Source organism: Balaenoptera musculus, chromosome 20 (genome assembly GCF_009873245.2).
Source record: "Balaenoptera musculus isolate JJ_BM4_2016_0621 chromosome 20, mBalMus1.pri.v3, whole genome shotgun sequence".
In the NCBI taxonomy this organism is placed as follows: Eukaryota; Metazoa; Chordata; class Mammalia; order Artiodactyla; family Balaenopteridae; genus Balaenoptera; species Balaenoptera musculus.
In genome coordinates, this window is record NC_045804.1 from 20568308 (window position 1) to 20585397 (window position 17090).

General features: G+C 55.9%; 1 protein-coding gene across 1 annotated transcript; it reads right to left on the reverse strand.

Annotated features, from left to right (window-relative positions):
• Window positions 1-10106: 10106 nt before the first annotated feature.
• Window positions 10107-16707, reverse strand: P3H4 (prolyl 3-hydroxylase family member 4 (inactive)). The gene is made up of 8 exons (XM_036838321.1): window positions 15787-16707; window positions 15520-15672; window positions 15230-15401; window positions 14316-14444; window positions 13284-13429; window positions 12500-12583; window positions 10883-11027; window positions 10107-10556 (listed from the first exon to the last, which is right to left on the reverse strand). The coding sequence occupies exons 1-8, from the start codon at window positions 16267-16269 to the stop codon at window positions 10534-10536; spliced, it is 1335 nt and encodes a 444-aa protein (XP_036694216.1). The 5' UTR covers window positions 16270-16707; the 3' UTR covers window positions 10107-10533.
• Between the last annotated feature and the right edge of the window lie 383 nt (window positions 16708-17090).

Genomic DNA, 17090 nt, shown 5'->3' on the forward strand with positions numbered 1-17090 from the left:
CTGCTACTTAGTAGCTATATGATCTTAGGCAAATTACTTGTCTTTCACCCTGTTTCTCCACACCTGTAAAATGGGTATATGAGCTATATCTCTCTCTCATGGGGGTGAAGGAAGTTTTGTGAAGTCACTTGGACAACTGCTAAAACTTAAAGTTAAATTAATGATGGGTTTTTTTTTTTAATTCTCATGACAATTCTGAAAAATTATTAGGGCAACAAAATGGTCATTTCAAAGATGAGGAAACTGCTTCAGAGAGATGACAAAACTAGAAAATGGCACATCCTAAACTAGAACCCTTTTCTAACTTCAAGGCCCACCAAACCACATGTTCTCCTGGTGGAATATTAGCATAGACATAAAATGTCAAAGCAGTGGGGAGGGGCTGCGGAAAAGGCAAAAACGAATATTCTAGGGAGAGAAAGAAGAGCCACGATGTGTGACAAAGAGAAAGTATTGGCAGGTTTGGAAAAAGTCAGGCAGCAGATCTAAAGGACATCAACACTGGCATAAAAGAAATGGGGCAGCAGGCCCCTCAGTAGTGGAAGAATCGGGGTTAGTTATCAGAAAGAACTTCCCAGGGCTTCCCTGGTGGCGCGGTGGTTAAGAATCCGCCTGCCAATGCAGGGGACACGGGTTCGAGCCCTGGTCCGGGAAGATCCCACATGCCGCAGAGCAACTAAGCCCATGCGCCACAACTACTGAGCCTGCGCTCTAGAGCCCACGAGCCACAACTACTGAAGCCTGCGCGCCTAGAGTCCATGCTCCGCAACAAGAGAAGCCACCGCAATGAGAAGCCCGCGCACCACAACGAAGAGTAGCCCCCACTCGCCACAACTAGAGAAAGCCCGCGTGCAGCAACGAAGACCCAAAGCAGCCAAAAATAAATAAGTAAAATAAATAAATTTTAAAAAAAAAAGAACTTCCCAGTAGGCGGGTTGAGAAGACAAGGGTCTTTCTGTGGTTGATGAAATGAATGCCTGCTGTATAGTGTGCCAAGGGTCTTACAGACATTCATTTATTAACACAAGTATTGGGCTTCCCTGGTGGTGCGGTGGTTAAGAATCCGCCTGCCAATGCAGGGGACACGGGTTCGAGCCCTGGTCTGGAGGAACCCACATACCACGGAGCAACTAAGCCCGTGCACCACAACTACTGAGCCTGCGCTCTAGAGCCCGTGAGCCACAACTGCTGAGCCCGAGTGCTGCAACTACTGAAGCCCTCACTCCTAGAGCCCGTGCTCTGCAACAAAAGAAGCCACCACAATGAGTAGCCCGTGCACCACACTGAAGCGTAGCCCCCGCTCACCGCAACTAGAGAAAGCCTGAGAGCAGCAACGAAGACCCAACACAGCCAAAAATTAATAAATAAATTTATTTTTTAAAAAAACACACAAGTATTGAGCACCAACTGTATGCTAGACACTGGGTTAGACCCTGGTGACACGGAAAATCAAAATGTCCCCAACCCTCAAAGGGCTTCCAGAGGGCCAAGTGTAAACAGGTCATATTAGCCACTCTGTGTGTGTCAGTGTTGGAGGGGTGATTGTTCAGGAAAGGGTCCCCCGCTCAGAAAACCTTTACATCCCCAAAGCTAGCCCTCAGGATGGGCTGGATGGAGGTACGTCCATCCTTGACCACTTTCTCCACCAGAGAAAGGAATGATGGCAAAACAGTCTCACTTCTGAGGCTTGTGCCATCCAAGTCTTCCTGGAAGGGGCCAGGGAGACATCAACATCCCCAGCCAGTTACCATCCACATGCCCTGGCCACTGCCCTGTGCTTTGTTTCCCCTACTCCCCAACTTCTTTCTCCCTACCTTCCCTGTGCCCCACCCACCTGCTTGCCACCCTGCCACGCCATGCAGCAGCCAGACCCCAGCTTGGGAGGAAAAGAGCTCCCAATCCTAGGCTGCTGCCCCCTCCAGGGTTTCTCCTCCTTCCTCTCCCACCTCCCATCTTCCCCTGCCCACTTCACACACCCCACACAAGGCAACACACAGACACACACACTTCCAGACCCAAGCCTGGCTTAACCCCTTCCTTTCTCCTGACTTCAGTAGGTTGGTTGACTGCAGAGGGGTGGAGAAGCCTGGGTTGGGTGGAGAGACAGAAATAAGGATTCAGAATAAAACCTGTGTGTTTGTGTGTGTGTCCCCAGAATTCTCCCGGCATGTCAGCCTAGAACATGCTGCAACAAGCTGGCCCCAAAACTCAGCCTGAGACTGGGTGGAGGCATTACCACAGCAGCAGGAAAGGCTGGGCTAAGAGCTGCATCTCCCACATCAAGGTAGCTTCTGCATGTTTATTAAGCACCTACTATTATTGCCTGCTAGGCACTGAGGATTCATCTGTAGGATACAGAAAAGAATCAGAAAATGATGTTTACTAGAATCAGCTGTCTGTACAGGGGATTTGTTCTCATGCGGCAAGGAGGTGCCTACGGATAGGGATGGGAGTCCCTGCGGCCACAGTCTCCTCTGTAGCTTGAACTTGAAGGAAAGGCCACAAGACCATCTTACCCAGTCCCCTGCCTCCAAGCCTTTAAAGGCAGGGACTTCTCTGTTTGACAAATCTCCAGGAAAGGAGATTCTCCAGCCTCCCTTATGTGAATACCCTTGTCTCCTTATTCTAACACTGGTAAATTCCTTCTGGTGTCTAGCCCTAATTCATATCCCTGCAGTTTAAACTAATTTCTCTTGCCCAGAGCTCAGTGGAAGCAGAGTCTTTGGGCCACCAAGAACACATATAGTTAATTCAACCTTGCAGATTTCTGGGGCCTCAGAGTAAAGAAGGAAAGGGCATCAAGTGGCCCCTCGCAAGTCACCCCAGAGACAGGAGTTACTGGCAAAGAGCGGTCCAGGGGCCCATCTGATGAGGGGAGCCGGTGGAGGATGGGGAGGCGCTTCCCTGGAGAAAGGTGACCGAGACAGCCCAGCTGCCCTCCTCAGCTCCTCTCCCTTCTTCTCAACCTCCACGAGGCCTCTGGGCCATATAAGGAGGTGCATGAGTCTCTGTTGTCAGTTCACAATCAGTCCTTTCTCTGTGGAGGCCCCTTCCCCAGACAGAAGCAAGTAGACATTTAGATCTGCACACGTTACACACACACACACACAGACACATATACACACACACACACACAGACACAACCTTCCATGCTCACACCTCAGGGATATACACTCAGAGGCACAGATTCAGACACACAAACCCCAGCCGTGTCAGCGCTCTCTCCCCAGTACACTCAAATACACACGGCCTTCTTCCCTCCTCTTCTGCCTGGCCTCAGGAATGGCTGCCTCCATAAAGGAAGACCAGGTAAACAGACGGGACGCTAAACTTCAGGCTGATGACGGTCCCTTGCCACCACCCAGCAGCTCTCCCCTGGCGTTACAGCAGCGGGAAAGGAGCACGGACAAGTGGGAAGTCATTTCCGGGTGGCAAAGTCCCAGGCAAAGGGGCAGAGCCATCTGTACACCTAGGCCCCTGCTCTGGTCCTTCCGGGGTTGCACCCCTCCATACAGAGCCAAGGGGATGAACGTACACAGACTGATGCCTCGGCCCTTGAAGATCACACTATGGGTACGTGCCCAGCACTGACCCTGCTTCTAGGGCCTGTGGGTCTCTTACTCAGGCTCTTTCTCCTGTTCAGATAGCAGCACCGTGCATGGTGTGAGCACAGTAGGCCAAGGGGCAACAAGGGGCAGTTATGGGAAAGGGATGCACACAGTGGGGACATGCAAGCTGGGGTACCTGCACCCACATGCTGGAGGCCCTTTGTGGTGTGGGGGAAGCCAGGGCTGCGAAGGGGAGGGGAGATGGCCCAGGGGCTGGTGGTCAGGGAGCAGTTTTCTGCAGGCTTCCATGTTCTGAGAAGGAGTCAGAAGTCTGAATTTCAGCCTGGCTTTCAGGTCACGGTGGAGGTATACTTGGCAAGGTGTATCTATTTTTTTTTTTTTTTTGAACAAAAGAACATTTATTATTCTCTTCCTTATTACAAAACATGTTAAGTATAAAAGAAATGAAAAAGAATCAGCTATATTCCCATCATAGTTAAATAATCACTGTTCATATTTTGTTGTATATATTTCCAGCTTTTTCTCTAAGCATTTTCACGTATCCATTTTTTCTTTTTTTTGGATTATAGTTGATTCACAATGTTGTGTTAGTTTCAGGTGTACAGTAATGTGATTCCGTTATACATATACATATATTCATTCTTCTTCAGATTCTTTTCTCATATAGGTTATCACAAAACTAGTAGAGTTCCCTGTGCTATACAGTAGGTCCTTGTTAGTAATAAGGTGTATCTTTGAACAGTTAGCTTGACTTGTAACTTATGTAGATCTACGTATGTGCAACTCCGTTTGCACTGCTGTCCCTGTCCACTGCCCCTGGCGTTGGGGTGAGGGGACTTGCTCAGGGTGACCCCTTCAGGCCTGGGGAGAGGACATTGGCTACAGAAGAGTCTCCCAAATGCTCTGGCTGGAGTGGGCCCAAGCATCGCCAGGAGTGGGAACAGGGCAGGACAGTGCAAGGCCCCAGAGGTGAGGGTGGGTGTGCTCCTGACATTTTTGCTCCCCTTTGTCCAAGGGGAGGAACCTCGAGGCCAGAGGCTGCCCACGGCCTGGCCCAGTGGGTGTGTGCCCAGCCGGCCTGGGGAGGGCTCTTAATAGCAGAGGCAGCTCCAGCCACACTTCCCCGAGAGAGACGAGGTGTGTGGGCGGGAATGGAATGTCAAAGGGAAAACAAGGAGACAAGAAAACAGAGATAGGATGGGCCAGAAATAGCACGGGCCAGGGCGAGATACCAGGGGCCAGTGGTGGTGGACGGAAAGGCTGGAGGAGGGTCAGGACCTCTCCCGAGAATGTCCATCTCCGAGCGGCCCCCTCCTCCCCCCTGACCTACCTCAGCTGTCCCAGGGTACGATTTCAGGGCTTCAGGAGCCCAAAAGGCAGGGCCCCAAGCATCAGGATTCTATTCTGGAGCTGGGTCTCCCTGGGTCTCTGAGCAACCCCTTCCCCGTCCTGAGTGGGTTGGGGGAAGGGAGGGGACGAGCCCTTGCCGCTTGAGTCACCCCGCTTCCTGTCCCTGGCCTGGGCGACTCCACTCACAGGCTGACACAGCTGGGGCCACACCCGCCTTGCCAGCCTGCCTGCCCCTCCCTCCCCCAACAAGCCAGGGGCAACGCCTGCCCCGACAGGCACCCTTCCCACCAAGAGGCCACCCCTCCCCGGCCCGCATGCGTGCATGCGTGTCAGCGCGCGCGCACACGCACACACGGCAGGAGTTTCTCCCCCACCTGTTGAGAATCTCTGATCAGAGCCCCCTTCCTTGTATATTTGGGGACACTGAATTCGGAGCTAGGAGAGGAACTTCCCCAGGGTCACACAAGCAAACTCCTGGCAGTTGGGGGGAGGGGGGCAGATGAGAACCAACCTTGGGAGAAGTCAGCTGGAGGTGTGACTTCAGGCCAACCTCCGGATTAGAGAGCCACGGCTGGGGGAGGGGTGGGGCCGGCCCTCCTCAGGGACTAAATCCGTACTTTCCCTCACTTCCTCTAAACCCTCTAAACTAGCGAGGGCCCTACACAGACTCACTGCCATCGATTATGCAAAGAGACCCTTCCCCCACCTCTTCCCGCGCTCTGGCCTTCCCGGTCTCCCTGCCCAGGACTCCACCTCGGTGGGAACCAGAGCCAAGGTTTGGAGGCCCCTAGCCTTGTACATTAATCCCAGCTTCCCTAGTCCCATACTGCAGCCACCAGGGAATTTTGAGAGTTGAGATCCTTGAATATTTCATCAGCACTTCAGCCTGCAGTTGAAGAAGCAGCCAACTTACAGCTCATGGATAATTTATGGCCCCAGCAGAGAACCTGGAAGTAGTGAGGGGGAGGGGCAGGGAGCGTGGGGGCGGGTGAAGCCTGGACCCAGCTGTGAAGCCAGCTCCAGCCAAAGTATGTGTTGGGGGCCGGGGAGGAGCTCCAAGGCCAGGGACATTTCCATTTTTGAGGATATCAAGGTATTACCAAAAAAAAAAAAAAAGGGTTATCAAAATAATTATGCTAAAGGTTAAAGTTACATGACAAGCATTTTCTGACTTCATTCCTGTGTCTCTGTAACTGTGTGCATAACCTCACTTGGAGATGACAAAAAATTTGTTATCTCCTTCATGGCTGTGAAACCTCCAAAAAGACCCCCTGCTCCCCATACCCACCCAGGGCCAGGGAAAGAGGCCAGACTCCCCAGTTAGACTGTCTGAACCTCACTCCTTCCTAGCCTCCTCCTCCAGGAAAGCCACCAGGATTTAGCCAAATGCTCAAAAGAATCACAAATGGCCACCACTTACTTCGCTCCAGGAACATAACATAGCACTCTTCTTGTTAAAGGAAAGCTGAAAAGATGACCCAAAATAGAAAATGTCAAGTTCTCTTGGACTCTTCTTTTTTTTTTTGGCCTCTTCTTTACCAAGGGACATACCTTAGTGAGTTCTTCCACAGATTCAGAGGATCAAGTATATGGGGCGGGGGAGAGGGGTAAACAAGCAGCCATGTCCTCCTTTTACTTCAGTTTCTCCACCTGAGTTAGGGGCATGAGAGGTGCTCCCACCCCAAGGGCTTTTTGGGGGTCAGAAGAGATGCTATCCAGGCACCCTGGTGCCAGCTGGCACCCAGCCAGGTGATGATTGTGGGGTGATGTGTCCCCAGTTTGGGCTGGGGCTGGCTCCAGTGGGCAGCCCCAGCACTCAGCATACTCCCATCTAATCCCCAAGTCATCTTGGAGTTTTATCATGCAGCCCTGGGAGCCCAATCTAGTCTCTCTGGGCCTCAGTTTCCCCATCCATGAAATTGGGGCCATCTGCTGGAGCCATCCTTGGAGAGAAGCTGCAAGAGGAGGCCTGGATGAAGGCCCCTGAGTGGGGAAGCTGCATGGGGCTTGGGCCCTGCGGCTGCCAGGACTCCCCCAGTAAGCTTATGAGGTTGGCCCCAGTGCCAACTGGACACAGCCTTCTGACACAGGAGGGGGTCAGGGGGACCCTACTCTCCCTGAGGAGGAGAACACTAGGGTGAGACTTCAAGAACTAGTTCTCAAACCTAAGGGGAATTTCTTCCATTGGAATTTACAAGAATTTGGGGAGATCCCATAGGACCCTCCCTCCCCCGCCTCCCTTGGCCATCACCTCTCAGGATTCAAGAAGAGGCTGGTCTAAATGACCCCAGTGAGTCTGTCCCCAGGCCCTCTAACATCTGGTCCAATCCCAGGGAGCCAACAGCGGGAAGTGGGACTGGGCTTATGGAATCAGGCCTGAGAGTGAGGCTTGACTGCCTGCTCTTCCTCCCCTTCCTGCTTTCCTCCCTTCCTCCCTACCCTTCCTCCTTCCCTCTCTCCCTTCTGGAACTCTCTGCCTCCCTCGGTGAGCTGTGGCAATGTGCGGGCTTTGTCTCCACGTCTGGTCCTCACCTTCCTCTCCTGTGTCCCAGCTGACAGCATAAAGGGACAAAGCCAGCTCCGGGGACCAGAGAGAGGAGACCAAGGTGTTCTCGGCTCTCTCCCTGCTCTCTCTGAGCATCATGGATTTAGGGAGAAATGTTTCAAACCCAGCTCAGCCATCCCCCACCTTGAGGAACCTTGGACAGGTTGCTTCTCATTCCTCAGCCTCACCTGTGGCAGAAGGGAATTGATATCTATGTTGCAAGACTGTTTTTTGTTTGTTGGCCGCATGGCATGTGGGACCTTAGTTCCCGGACCAAGGATCGAACCCTTGCCCCCTGCAGTGGAAGCAAGGAGTCTTAACCACTGGACAGCCAGGGAAGTCCAGGAACCGGAAGACTGTTTTGAAGGCTGTAAAGAACCTGCCAAGTGCCCGGCACACAGTAGGTATTCAATACATTGTAGCAGTGATGCTTTGCTTGGGACGGGGTCTTTCTGGGTCCAGGACACCTCTGTGACATCTGAGTCTGGCCCTATTGTGTGAGGTCATCATCCCCAGTGCCATTTTGGCTGTCTCTAACCTTCTAGCCATTTTGCTACAGATGGTAGGGCTGCTGAGGTGCTGGGTGGGTAGTTGGGAGCGGGGTAAGGAGAGGATCGAGTGAGACAGAGACGTGGAGGAGGTGAAGGCGTCTGGGCTGGGTGGGGTTGGGAGAATGGGCTGGACGGCCCCAGAGGGCCCACGCTGGGACTCGATAGAACTCGGTCTCACCAGTTTGGGGAGCTGGCCAGGCAATGGGGAGACGCTGGCATCAGAGAGAGGTTGGGAGTGGCTGGCGGCTGCCAAGGATGGAGAAGCTGAGTAAGACCCACTGGAAGGGGAGGCTCCTGGGCTAACGCCGGGATGCGGGTGAGTACCCAGAGAGGGGCGGCCTTCTGTTCCCAGGACACACGCACGCGCACACACACACACACACACACACACCCTCACCCTCAGACGCCACCCTCAGATGCACACTTGGACACACACATCAACACACTTCTTAAATCGTACCCCCCTTCCCGCCCTGTTCTCCCTATCCTCTCACCCTGCTTTATTTTTCCAACGCACTTATGTAACATGGCCTGATAACTCATTCATTATTACATTTATTGTTTATTGCCTGTCTCCCCGCTGGAATGCAAGCTCCAGGAAGGCAGGGGGTGCTTGGCTTGCTTTGCCCACTATTGTATGCCCAGCACCTGCGGCGTACCCGGCTCATAGTAGGTGCCCAATAGATAAGCGTTGGGTACAATCACATATTCTAGGGTTAGGGTCACGAATGCGCGCACCCTCAGGGACGCATGCGCAAACCCGCTCTGTCGCCCACGACGCTGCCACGGACGTTCTCAGACACGTGCACGCAGGCACTCGCTCACATCCACACCAACACCCAAGCACACAGGCCTTCTCGCTCCCGCACACAGGCGCTTTCAGACTCAAACCCAGCGGTCCAGATTCCAGAGCTCCTACTCACGCAGGCATGTTGGAGCACGTCCCCACTCCCCACCCTCCGGAGGGCCAGCCCCGGAGCGCAGCCCCTCCCAGAAACAGGGGGCGGGGCCTCGGTGGAAGCTGACAACACAGCAGCTTGAGAGGGGTGGGGTGGGGTGGGGTGGGGCAGGGCCGCCCTGGTACCTGGGAGCTCTTCGGAGACGCCGCCACTGCATACCCACCTACGGGAGAGAGGGAGGAGTGAGGTCACCGGCGCCCCCAGCTTCGACCCCGCCCGTGCTCCACACTCCGACTCTGTCCTTCCTTTCCTCATCTTCACCAAGGCCCAGGGGAAGGGCATGGGGTGGGGCACGGAGTCCTCCTGGGCACAGCGATGGATAGCGCCCAGGCCACGTCAGCTGGCACATCTGGGCAGGGGTGTGGACAGTGAGAACTGGGCTTACCAGCTTCCGCTCCACCTTCCAGTAAGAGGAGAAAGGGCCTCCATCACCCTGCCGCTGGGAGAACAGAAATGTGGGCAGTGGGCCAGAACTGTCACCTGGCTGGCCCTAGCCCGGTGTCCCTCCCCAGAGAGACCCCTTTTGCCCCTACTTCCCTGCTCTGGAACATGAAGTGGGGGGAATCACAGGGTGGGTGGTAGCCACCTCCAAATTCTCTGCCCCCAGAGCCAATGCAAGATTGGGCAAGACGGTCTGGCAGTCCCATTGCCACCACAAAGTCTCATGTTATCAAGCCGTATCCCTAGGGTTCCTCTGGCCACTCAGAGGGCCTGTTCCCTGCTGTGGAATGAATGGGAGAATGGGCAGAGAGGGCAGCGCAGGGCATGCTTGCTCTGACTCAGTAAATGCTTGGAAAGTAAAAACCGGAAGTAAGTGTCCTTGGCCCCCTCCCCACATTCCCTGAGGGAAGCGATGCTGAACTAGGAAAATACAGGACATACCACCTTAGAAATCTGAAACCACCATCTTGCCAGGACTCAGGCAGAACTGCATCCTCACGCCCCCTAGCGGCAGATTGCAATGACAGGCTGATGCTCCTCGTGGTTGCAAACACCCAGGGTCCACAGAGGGCGAACTGTGGCCCCTCACCTGTCTCCACATTTACTGATGAGGGGAGATGGGTGCAGAGGGAGGGAGGGAAGGACCTGCACCCTCACCACTCCGCCCAGGGGAGTCTGGACCCCAATGCTATGATTCATTCAACAAGAAATGTTTATTGAGCACCAATTGCCAGTGTGCAAGGAACAGCTGGACTCCTGGTCCAGTGCTCTTCGTGATGCCAGCTGCCCCTCTGCTGTGTCTGCAATTCAGGCTGAGTCCCCAACTAGGAAGAGCTAGCATCTTCTCCTCCAGGAGACTGCCCCACTGGGTGGGGAGGACACTGGGAGGAGGGCAGGCCGTCAGCAGCTGCAGCACCATCATCCGATAGTCCAGAGACCCAGAGACGAGGCAAGAGGGGTCTGGGGAGCAGGGCTCACAGTTGGGACAGGATGGGGCCTGGTCAGCTATGTCCATTTACATGTTTAATAAATAGTTGTTGTTGCCGCCCAGGCTGGTGGGGGTGGTGCCACTGGGCCCGGGATTCCTAAGCTCTTGAGGGGTGCCAGGGGCCCTCTTCTTATGCTAGTTCAGGCTCCGGCTCTGAAAAATGAAAGGAGAGAGCATTGGGGTCAGCTTCCCATCCCCAACAGGTTTCTGGGTGCTGTCCTCGGGGAGGTGGCGCAGGCAGGAGTGAGGGTCCCCAGGAACAGGTCTCAGCTGGTCCCTGCTCCAGGAAGGATGTCACCCCCACCCCTCTACCAGGTGGGACAGGGGTTTTGCTAACAGGCCGGAAGCCCCCAGAAGAGGGGTGCCAGCACCCAGCACAGCTACTCCACAGCCCCTGCAGCCCAGTGCTTGGATCCTCCTGTCCCTAACGTCCAGCCCAGGCTGCATCCCCGCCCTCCACCAGGACTCAAGTCACTGACCGGCCTCAGCCTCGTCACCCTTGGCGTCTGGCTCCTGCCACCAGTCAGCATAGATGCTCTCCTCGTAGTCGCCCTCCCCTTCAAACTCAGCATCAGACGGGGGCTCCTCAGGCTCCGTGGGCGGTTCTGTCTCCTTCAGCTCCATCTAGAGCAGCCCCAGGATGGGAGCATAAACCAGGTCACAGCAGGCACAAACCCAGATCGGCTCCCTTCCTGGCCAAGGGGCCCTCCCATCCCGTCTCGGTCCCAAACCCCTCCTTCCCAGTCACATTCAAGACCTCACACAGGAGTGACTGGAGGGTTTCTCCCTAAGTCCTGTTCCCAAACTGCCCCCTCAGTGAACGGATGCATGGGGCTCCACCAGCAGACCTTCAGGGCTGGTGTAACCTTCTTCCTCTCCACAGCCCACCTTTTAAGCATAAATACACAGGCAACACTGCGAGTCTATGAATACTGTCTGCTCACGCTGCTTCCCGGCCGGGAACACCTTTACTCCCCTGTGCTTGGATAGCTTTTGTTTATCCCTCCAACACCAGGCATCAGCTCCAGGATGCGGCCCTTGCTGATGACCCTGGCTGGGTCTGGAGGCCTCGTCCAGTGCCCCGTGCTGACTTCTCCCATTGCACTGAACTAACGGTGAGCTGATTAGGCGAGGGACTGTGCCTTTCATCAATTTACCACAGCCCCAAGCACAGTGTCTGGCAAACAGCAAGCAACAAATAACAGTAATCAAAATGGCTACTACCCCCTGAGCGCCTACTATGTGCCAGCTCTACACTAAGTGATTTACATACTAGATCTCATTGAATTCTCCCCACAACAGTGTAAGATGGCCATTATTCTCTCCATTCCATGGATGAAGAAATGGAAGTTAGAGGGTTACCTAACACTTGCCTGGAGGCTATCCAACTGGGAAATGGTGGAGCCAAGTCTGGTAAGCACCAAAGCCTGGGGGCTCACTGTGCAGACCTGGCCCCGTTTGATGAGGGGGGGCATGGGTGCATGAACGATGCACGGGATGGATAAATAAGCACTGGGCAGCAACACCTCAGAGAATTCAGGCTCTCACACCCTCATTTAGAATCAATGTAATAACACACTGTGGTCCTTCCTTCCCGGTGTCCTGTGTTCATTCATTCACTCACTGGTTCATTCAAGCTCAGTTTCTGAGGGCCAGCTCTGTGCCAGGTGCTGTGGGAGAGCTGGGAATAACCTGGTCCCTGTCCTGGAGCCCAGTCCTCTAGGAGACTGACTGGAGAAAGGGGCGGGGTGAGACAGACGAGGGCTGTAAATAACTCCAGTCCAGGGAGGCACAGACGGTCAGAGTAGGCACTGCAAGCCCAGAAGACAGAGCCAGGACATACAGCAAGGGCCTCTGGAGGAGGCACCACCAGAGCTGGGCCCAGGAGAAGCGAGATTCAGACATGTAGAGAAGGGGTGTGTGAGAACACGGGGTGGGGAGAGGAGGGCAGATGTAAACAAGGGACAGGTGAAATCTCTCTGCCTCACAATGGCTGACTGCCACAAGCTGAGGCTGAGATTTGGCACAGCGGCCCCAGGAAGAGGATCAAGGGGTGTCCATCACCACCCAAGCCAGTAGGGCAAGGGGCCACTTACCTCGTCATCTGACTGCAGGTACATGTGCGCAAACTCCAGCAGCTCCCGAAGCTCAGCTGTCTGGTTGTGGTAGAGCATGGCCTCCTGGGAGGAGGGAAGGAAAGTGAGGTGAGCCAGGCCCTGCTGCCAGATGGTGGAGGAGCCAGAGCTCCTAGGATCTGGGCCCTCTGGCCCTTTTACAGCTCGAGGAGCAGGGAACAGGTATCAGTTCACATGCTGATCGAAAAATCACAGCTGCCTGAAGTGCCGGGTTAAGAAGGATTCTGAGGGCTCAGTGAGAAAGAGTGCGTAAATCAATTCGCAATGTCTGCCACTGACAAGGAAGTGGGGAGTGGCACCACGTGCCCCATATTTGCCAGTCTTGCCCTAGAATTCCAGGGTTGGAATTCCAGAATTCCAGGGTTCTAGAATTCCTAGAATTCCAATCCTCAGTTGGTCCAGGTTATGGGGTCCCTGGGGAAGAAGGGCAAAGGCCAGCAGTGAGCATGGTGAGAGTGGGGAAGGGAGCAGGCAGGGACAGATACTTTTTACCTCCCACATGCCAGGCACTGTGCTGGAGACGTAGGCTGTTCCACCCCCATTTTGCAGGTGAGGCAACAGATTCAGAAAAGGCCAGTAGTGTTCCCAGGACCACACAGCTGGTGGGTTTGAACCTAGGACTCCAACTACAACCCAAATTCTTTCTTTTTATTTCTCACCCTGCCTTTGGAGGAAGCCAGGTTTTTTTTTTTTGTTTTTTTTTTAATCAAATCACATATCCTGAGAATGCCTCGGCGATGCCCACCTCCCTGGGCTGGAAGTCCTCCTCCTCCAGGCCCCAGCGAGCCCTGTGGAAGCGATAGTACACCAGGTTTTGCTGCATGACATTGTCTTCGGGGTCAAAGAGCATGTAGCTGGCGGCACTGCGGGCAGCATGGCGCACGTCGTTCACTGCAGGCAGGACAGGAGTGAGTAGTGGCCCTGGCACTTCCCCACCTTCAGGGATAACCCTCAACTAACCCACCCCTATCTCCCAATTTAGTCCATTGCCCCTCATTCCCCAGCTGCCTCCCAGAATACCTGTTGGGCGCCTCATCCCACCCAATAATAATACAAGCTAGAACGTATTGGGCACTTACCCTATGCCCCATGTAACTCATTTAAGCTTCACTGTTACTGTCATCCCCATTTTACAGATAAGACATCTGAGGCACAGAGAGGTCAGGTAAACTGCTTGAGCTCACACAGCTGGAGAATGATGGCACTGGGGAATCAGAAGCTGGTGGCCCAGCCCTCAACCTGTTTGCCAACTAGAACACAAAGGGTCTCCTGGCCCTTGGTCTTCAGCTCCTCCTCTCCAACTCCAGCCTGTCTGAATCTTGGCATCTCTGCATTGCAGAAACCCTGGAGATTGACCATCTTAGCCCCGGCTGATGCCAGAATCCCCCTTAAGTGAGGAGAGCCTTAAGTCCTGGTGCTACTTTTTATTAGCCATGTGACTAATGGCCCCTTACCCTCTATGAGCCTCGGTTTCCTCATCTAAAAAATGGGTCCAGTAACGCCAGCTACCGGTTGCTTGTGAGAGGATCAAGTGAAATAAACAGATGTGGCAGAACTTTGTAAACTATCAAGTGCTGTGCAGTTGTTGACTGTCTAGTCATTTACCCAAGAGGCCCTGGCATTCTCCCCTGAGGCTGCTCTCTGTTCCCCACCACAAGCCTCTCACCTGCCTCACCACCCCCAGCCTTCCCTCCCATCACTAAGGGTCCTCAATTCTGGCTCGGCTTCACTCCCAGTGCAGTGCTCTCCCCCACCCCAAGCCCACCAGGAGGCTCACACTTGTAGTAGGCAAACTGCAGGTAGTGATACATGGTGGCCACGAACTTCTCCACGAAGTAGCCGCCCACGTTGGGGGTCAAGTTGGCCTCACAGTCCACCTTGCACTGCAGGGATTCTGCAAAGAGATCTGGGGGTGGGGGTGGCAGCGGTGAGGAGCTGGACGCGGCGGCGTCCAGCAGCCCGCAGTAGTAGTTGAGATACTTGGCGGTGAGCTCGTGCTTCGGGTTCCTCTGTACTCAACAGCTCCATCCCGCATGACTTCCAGTCCCAGCTCTGCCTGATGATCCCATGAGACAGTCGAGGGACAAGGGATGCTGCGGAAGCCTACAGTGGCCTGGGCTGACTTATCACCCCCACAGCTCACCCACCGCCCCAAAGCCAGAGGAAGCCAGGGCACACTGGGAGGTTGGCAGGTGAGGCCTGGAGGTGGGACTGAAGCCCAAAGAGAGAAGCTCAGGACAGTCCCTTCTGCCCCTGCTGAGGGACTCCGCCCTTAGGGATCCCCAGACTAGGTGTGATTTCTGGCCACAAACTGCTTTCTGCACACACCTGCTGGGTCGTTTCCCACCTCAGCAACTTTGCACCTGCGTTGGCCTCTGCCTGGAAGGCCCATGAACCCAACCTCCCCAGACCCTTTTGGGATGTCACCTCCTCTCTGCACCGATGCCCAGCACCTTGGACACTCCCTACTGCAGCCCTCTGCACCCAGTGGCAGGTGTTCTGTTGGCCCCTCTCAGCCAACGCCGACTGAAGGGTCTGAGGATCGGGATAACACCTTATGCCTGTCGGCCTCCCAAGCACTTAGTAGGCGCTCCATAAATGTGTATGGAATGAATATTTGTGTTAAGGTGCCTTAGGAGTTCTGGGAAGCAGGGCCCTGTGGATGAAAGGGATGCCCACCGGGGTGGGTACCTGCTATGGCTGGATAGAAGTCCTTGAAGTCCACCTGCTCGTGGGCGCCCTCGCAGCCAGCCAGACACCGGGCAAAGACGGCCATGTACTCGGCCAGGGCCCGCTCCATGTCCTCCGTGCTGCTACGGAAATCTCCGCTGTTGTAGAGCTTCACAGCCCGGAGGAACACGGCCTAGGGGGAGGGGACGCGGCAGAGGGGTCAAGGGGACCCCCACACCTCCCCTCCCCCACGGGCCCTATGGGGGGACTCAGGGAGTTGCGTCAGGGCTGGCCCTACCCTGGCACCCCACCTCATAGGGCTGGGCCTCCAAGTCCGTGAGGGGCTCGTCGGCGGCGTCCAGCAGACCGCGATAGTAGTTGAGATACTTGGCGGTGAGCTCGTGCTTCGGGTTCCTCTGAAGGAAGGTGTAGGCCGCGGCCACCGCTTTCTCCAGCCGGTTCGCCTGCGGCGTGGGGACAGGGCCGGTCAGCAGGGCCAGAGCCCGCAACCCCGAGCACACGCGAGGAGCCGCGCTCCCCCCGACCCGACTGGGAGGCGCCGCCGCCTGGGCGCGCACCTTGAACTGCGCGTAGTGCAGGTACTGGTAGGGCAGGCGGCTCTGGAAGTCGCGCAGCAGCTGGCGCGGCGGGTAGGGCACCTGGAAGGCGGGCAGCGAACGCTTGCAGCGCCGCAGGCAGGCGGCGCGCTCCAGGACGTGGCCGAAGAGTCGCAGCTCGCGGGCCCACTCGTCGCCGCCGCCGCCGTCGGGGCCGGGGGTAGCGGGCCCGGGGGGCGCGGCGGCGGGCGGCGCGGGGCCGCTGCAGTTGGCGTGGCAGAAGGCCTCGCTGTCCCGCAGCAGCCGGTGCAGCCGCAGCGCGGCCTCGAGGTAGCGCGCGCTCTCGCGCCAGCTCTCGCCCTCGTACTGCTCCAGCGCGTGCCCGTAGGCCGCGGCCAGGGGCATCAGGTCCTCGGGCGGGAAGCCCCGGAAGCTGTACTTCTCGTACTGCGCCCCGGCGCTGCCCAGCAGCAGCCACAGCAGCCCCCACGCCGCCCGAGCCATAGCCCCCTCCGCGCCGCTGTCTCTCCCCTCCGCGAGCAGGCGTCCCGGCCCAGCTGCCGGGCAGGCTGGCGGGCTCAGGGGCCCGGAACTGGCCGGCGCGCACGCTGGGTCTTAGCGCCTGGCACCGGGGTCAGCGAGGCGGGGTCGTGGTTTGAGTCAGATCCCCCGAGGGGCCGAGGGCTGTGTCTCCACTCTTTTCAGAAAGCCAACACTATCCTGAGTCCCCGACCTCCTGCCCTTGGGGGTCCTCCCCTTGGCAGATGGTGAGAGGGTGGAGGAACAATTCCCGCAGGGATGCGGAGCCCAGAAAGCCCCTCCCACACAAAGACAGTTCCCCCCGCCCCCGGGACCTTAATATAGAGAAACTGAGGGAAGTGCCACCTCACTCTACTTTACCCAAGCCCTGGAATCTGCTCTTCCTTCCATCAGAGCGGTCCTTCTGCTTACTCCCCACTCCCAGCCCCGAAGAGGTTCCTCCAAGTGTCCCCCCAGCCCGCGACGAGGAGGCACACCCCCGGTTTTACCCTGCACATCCTCCACTCTCACCACCTCCCACTCGATCTCCATCCCCACGTCAGAAAGTCCTCTGGCAGTCCAGCTTTTGCAGGACAAAGCAGCCCGTCCCTGGAGAGGCCGTCCCTGGGGCAGAAGGGGTGGGAGGGAGCACTGAGATACCCCTCCGATTTTGGAGCCTCACCAGCCACTGGAGAGACCTAGTTTGGGGTTGCCAGCCAAAGAAACAAGGGCTGCCTCAGTCTGGCTTTAGGACCCGGGGGGCTCCAGAAAAAAACTCTGAACTTTTTTTTTTTTTTTAAGTCGGC

Excerpts from the sequence above, each read along its gene's own strand:
- P3H4 (XM_036838321.1), bottom strand. The coding sequence starts at position 16,269 with ATGGCTCGGGCGGCGTGGGGGCTGCTGTGGCTGCTGCTGGGCAGCGCC. Across the intron at positions 15,673-15,786 it reads TGCACTACGCGCAGTTCAAG|GCGAACCGGCTGGAGAAAGC; the intron begins GTGCGCGCCCAG and ends CCCACGCCGCAG. Across the intron at positions 13,430-14,315 it reads GCAGTTTGCCTACTACAAGT|TGAACGACGTGCGCCATGCT; the intron begins GTGAGCCTCCTG and ends TCCTGCCTGCAG.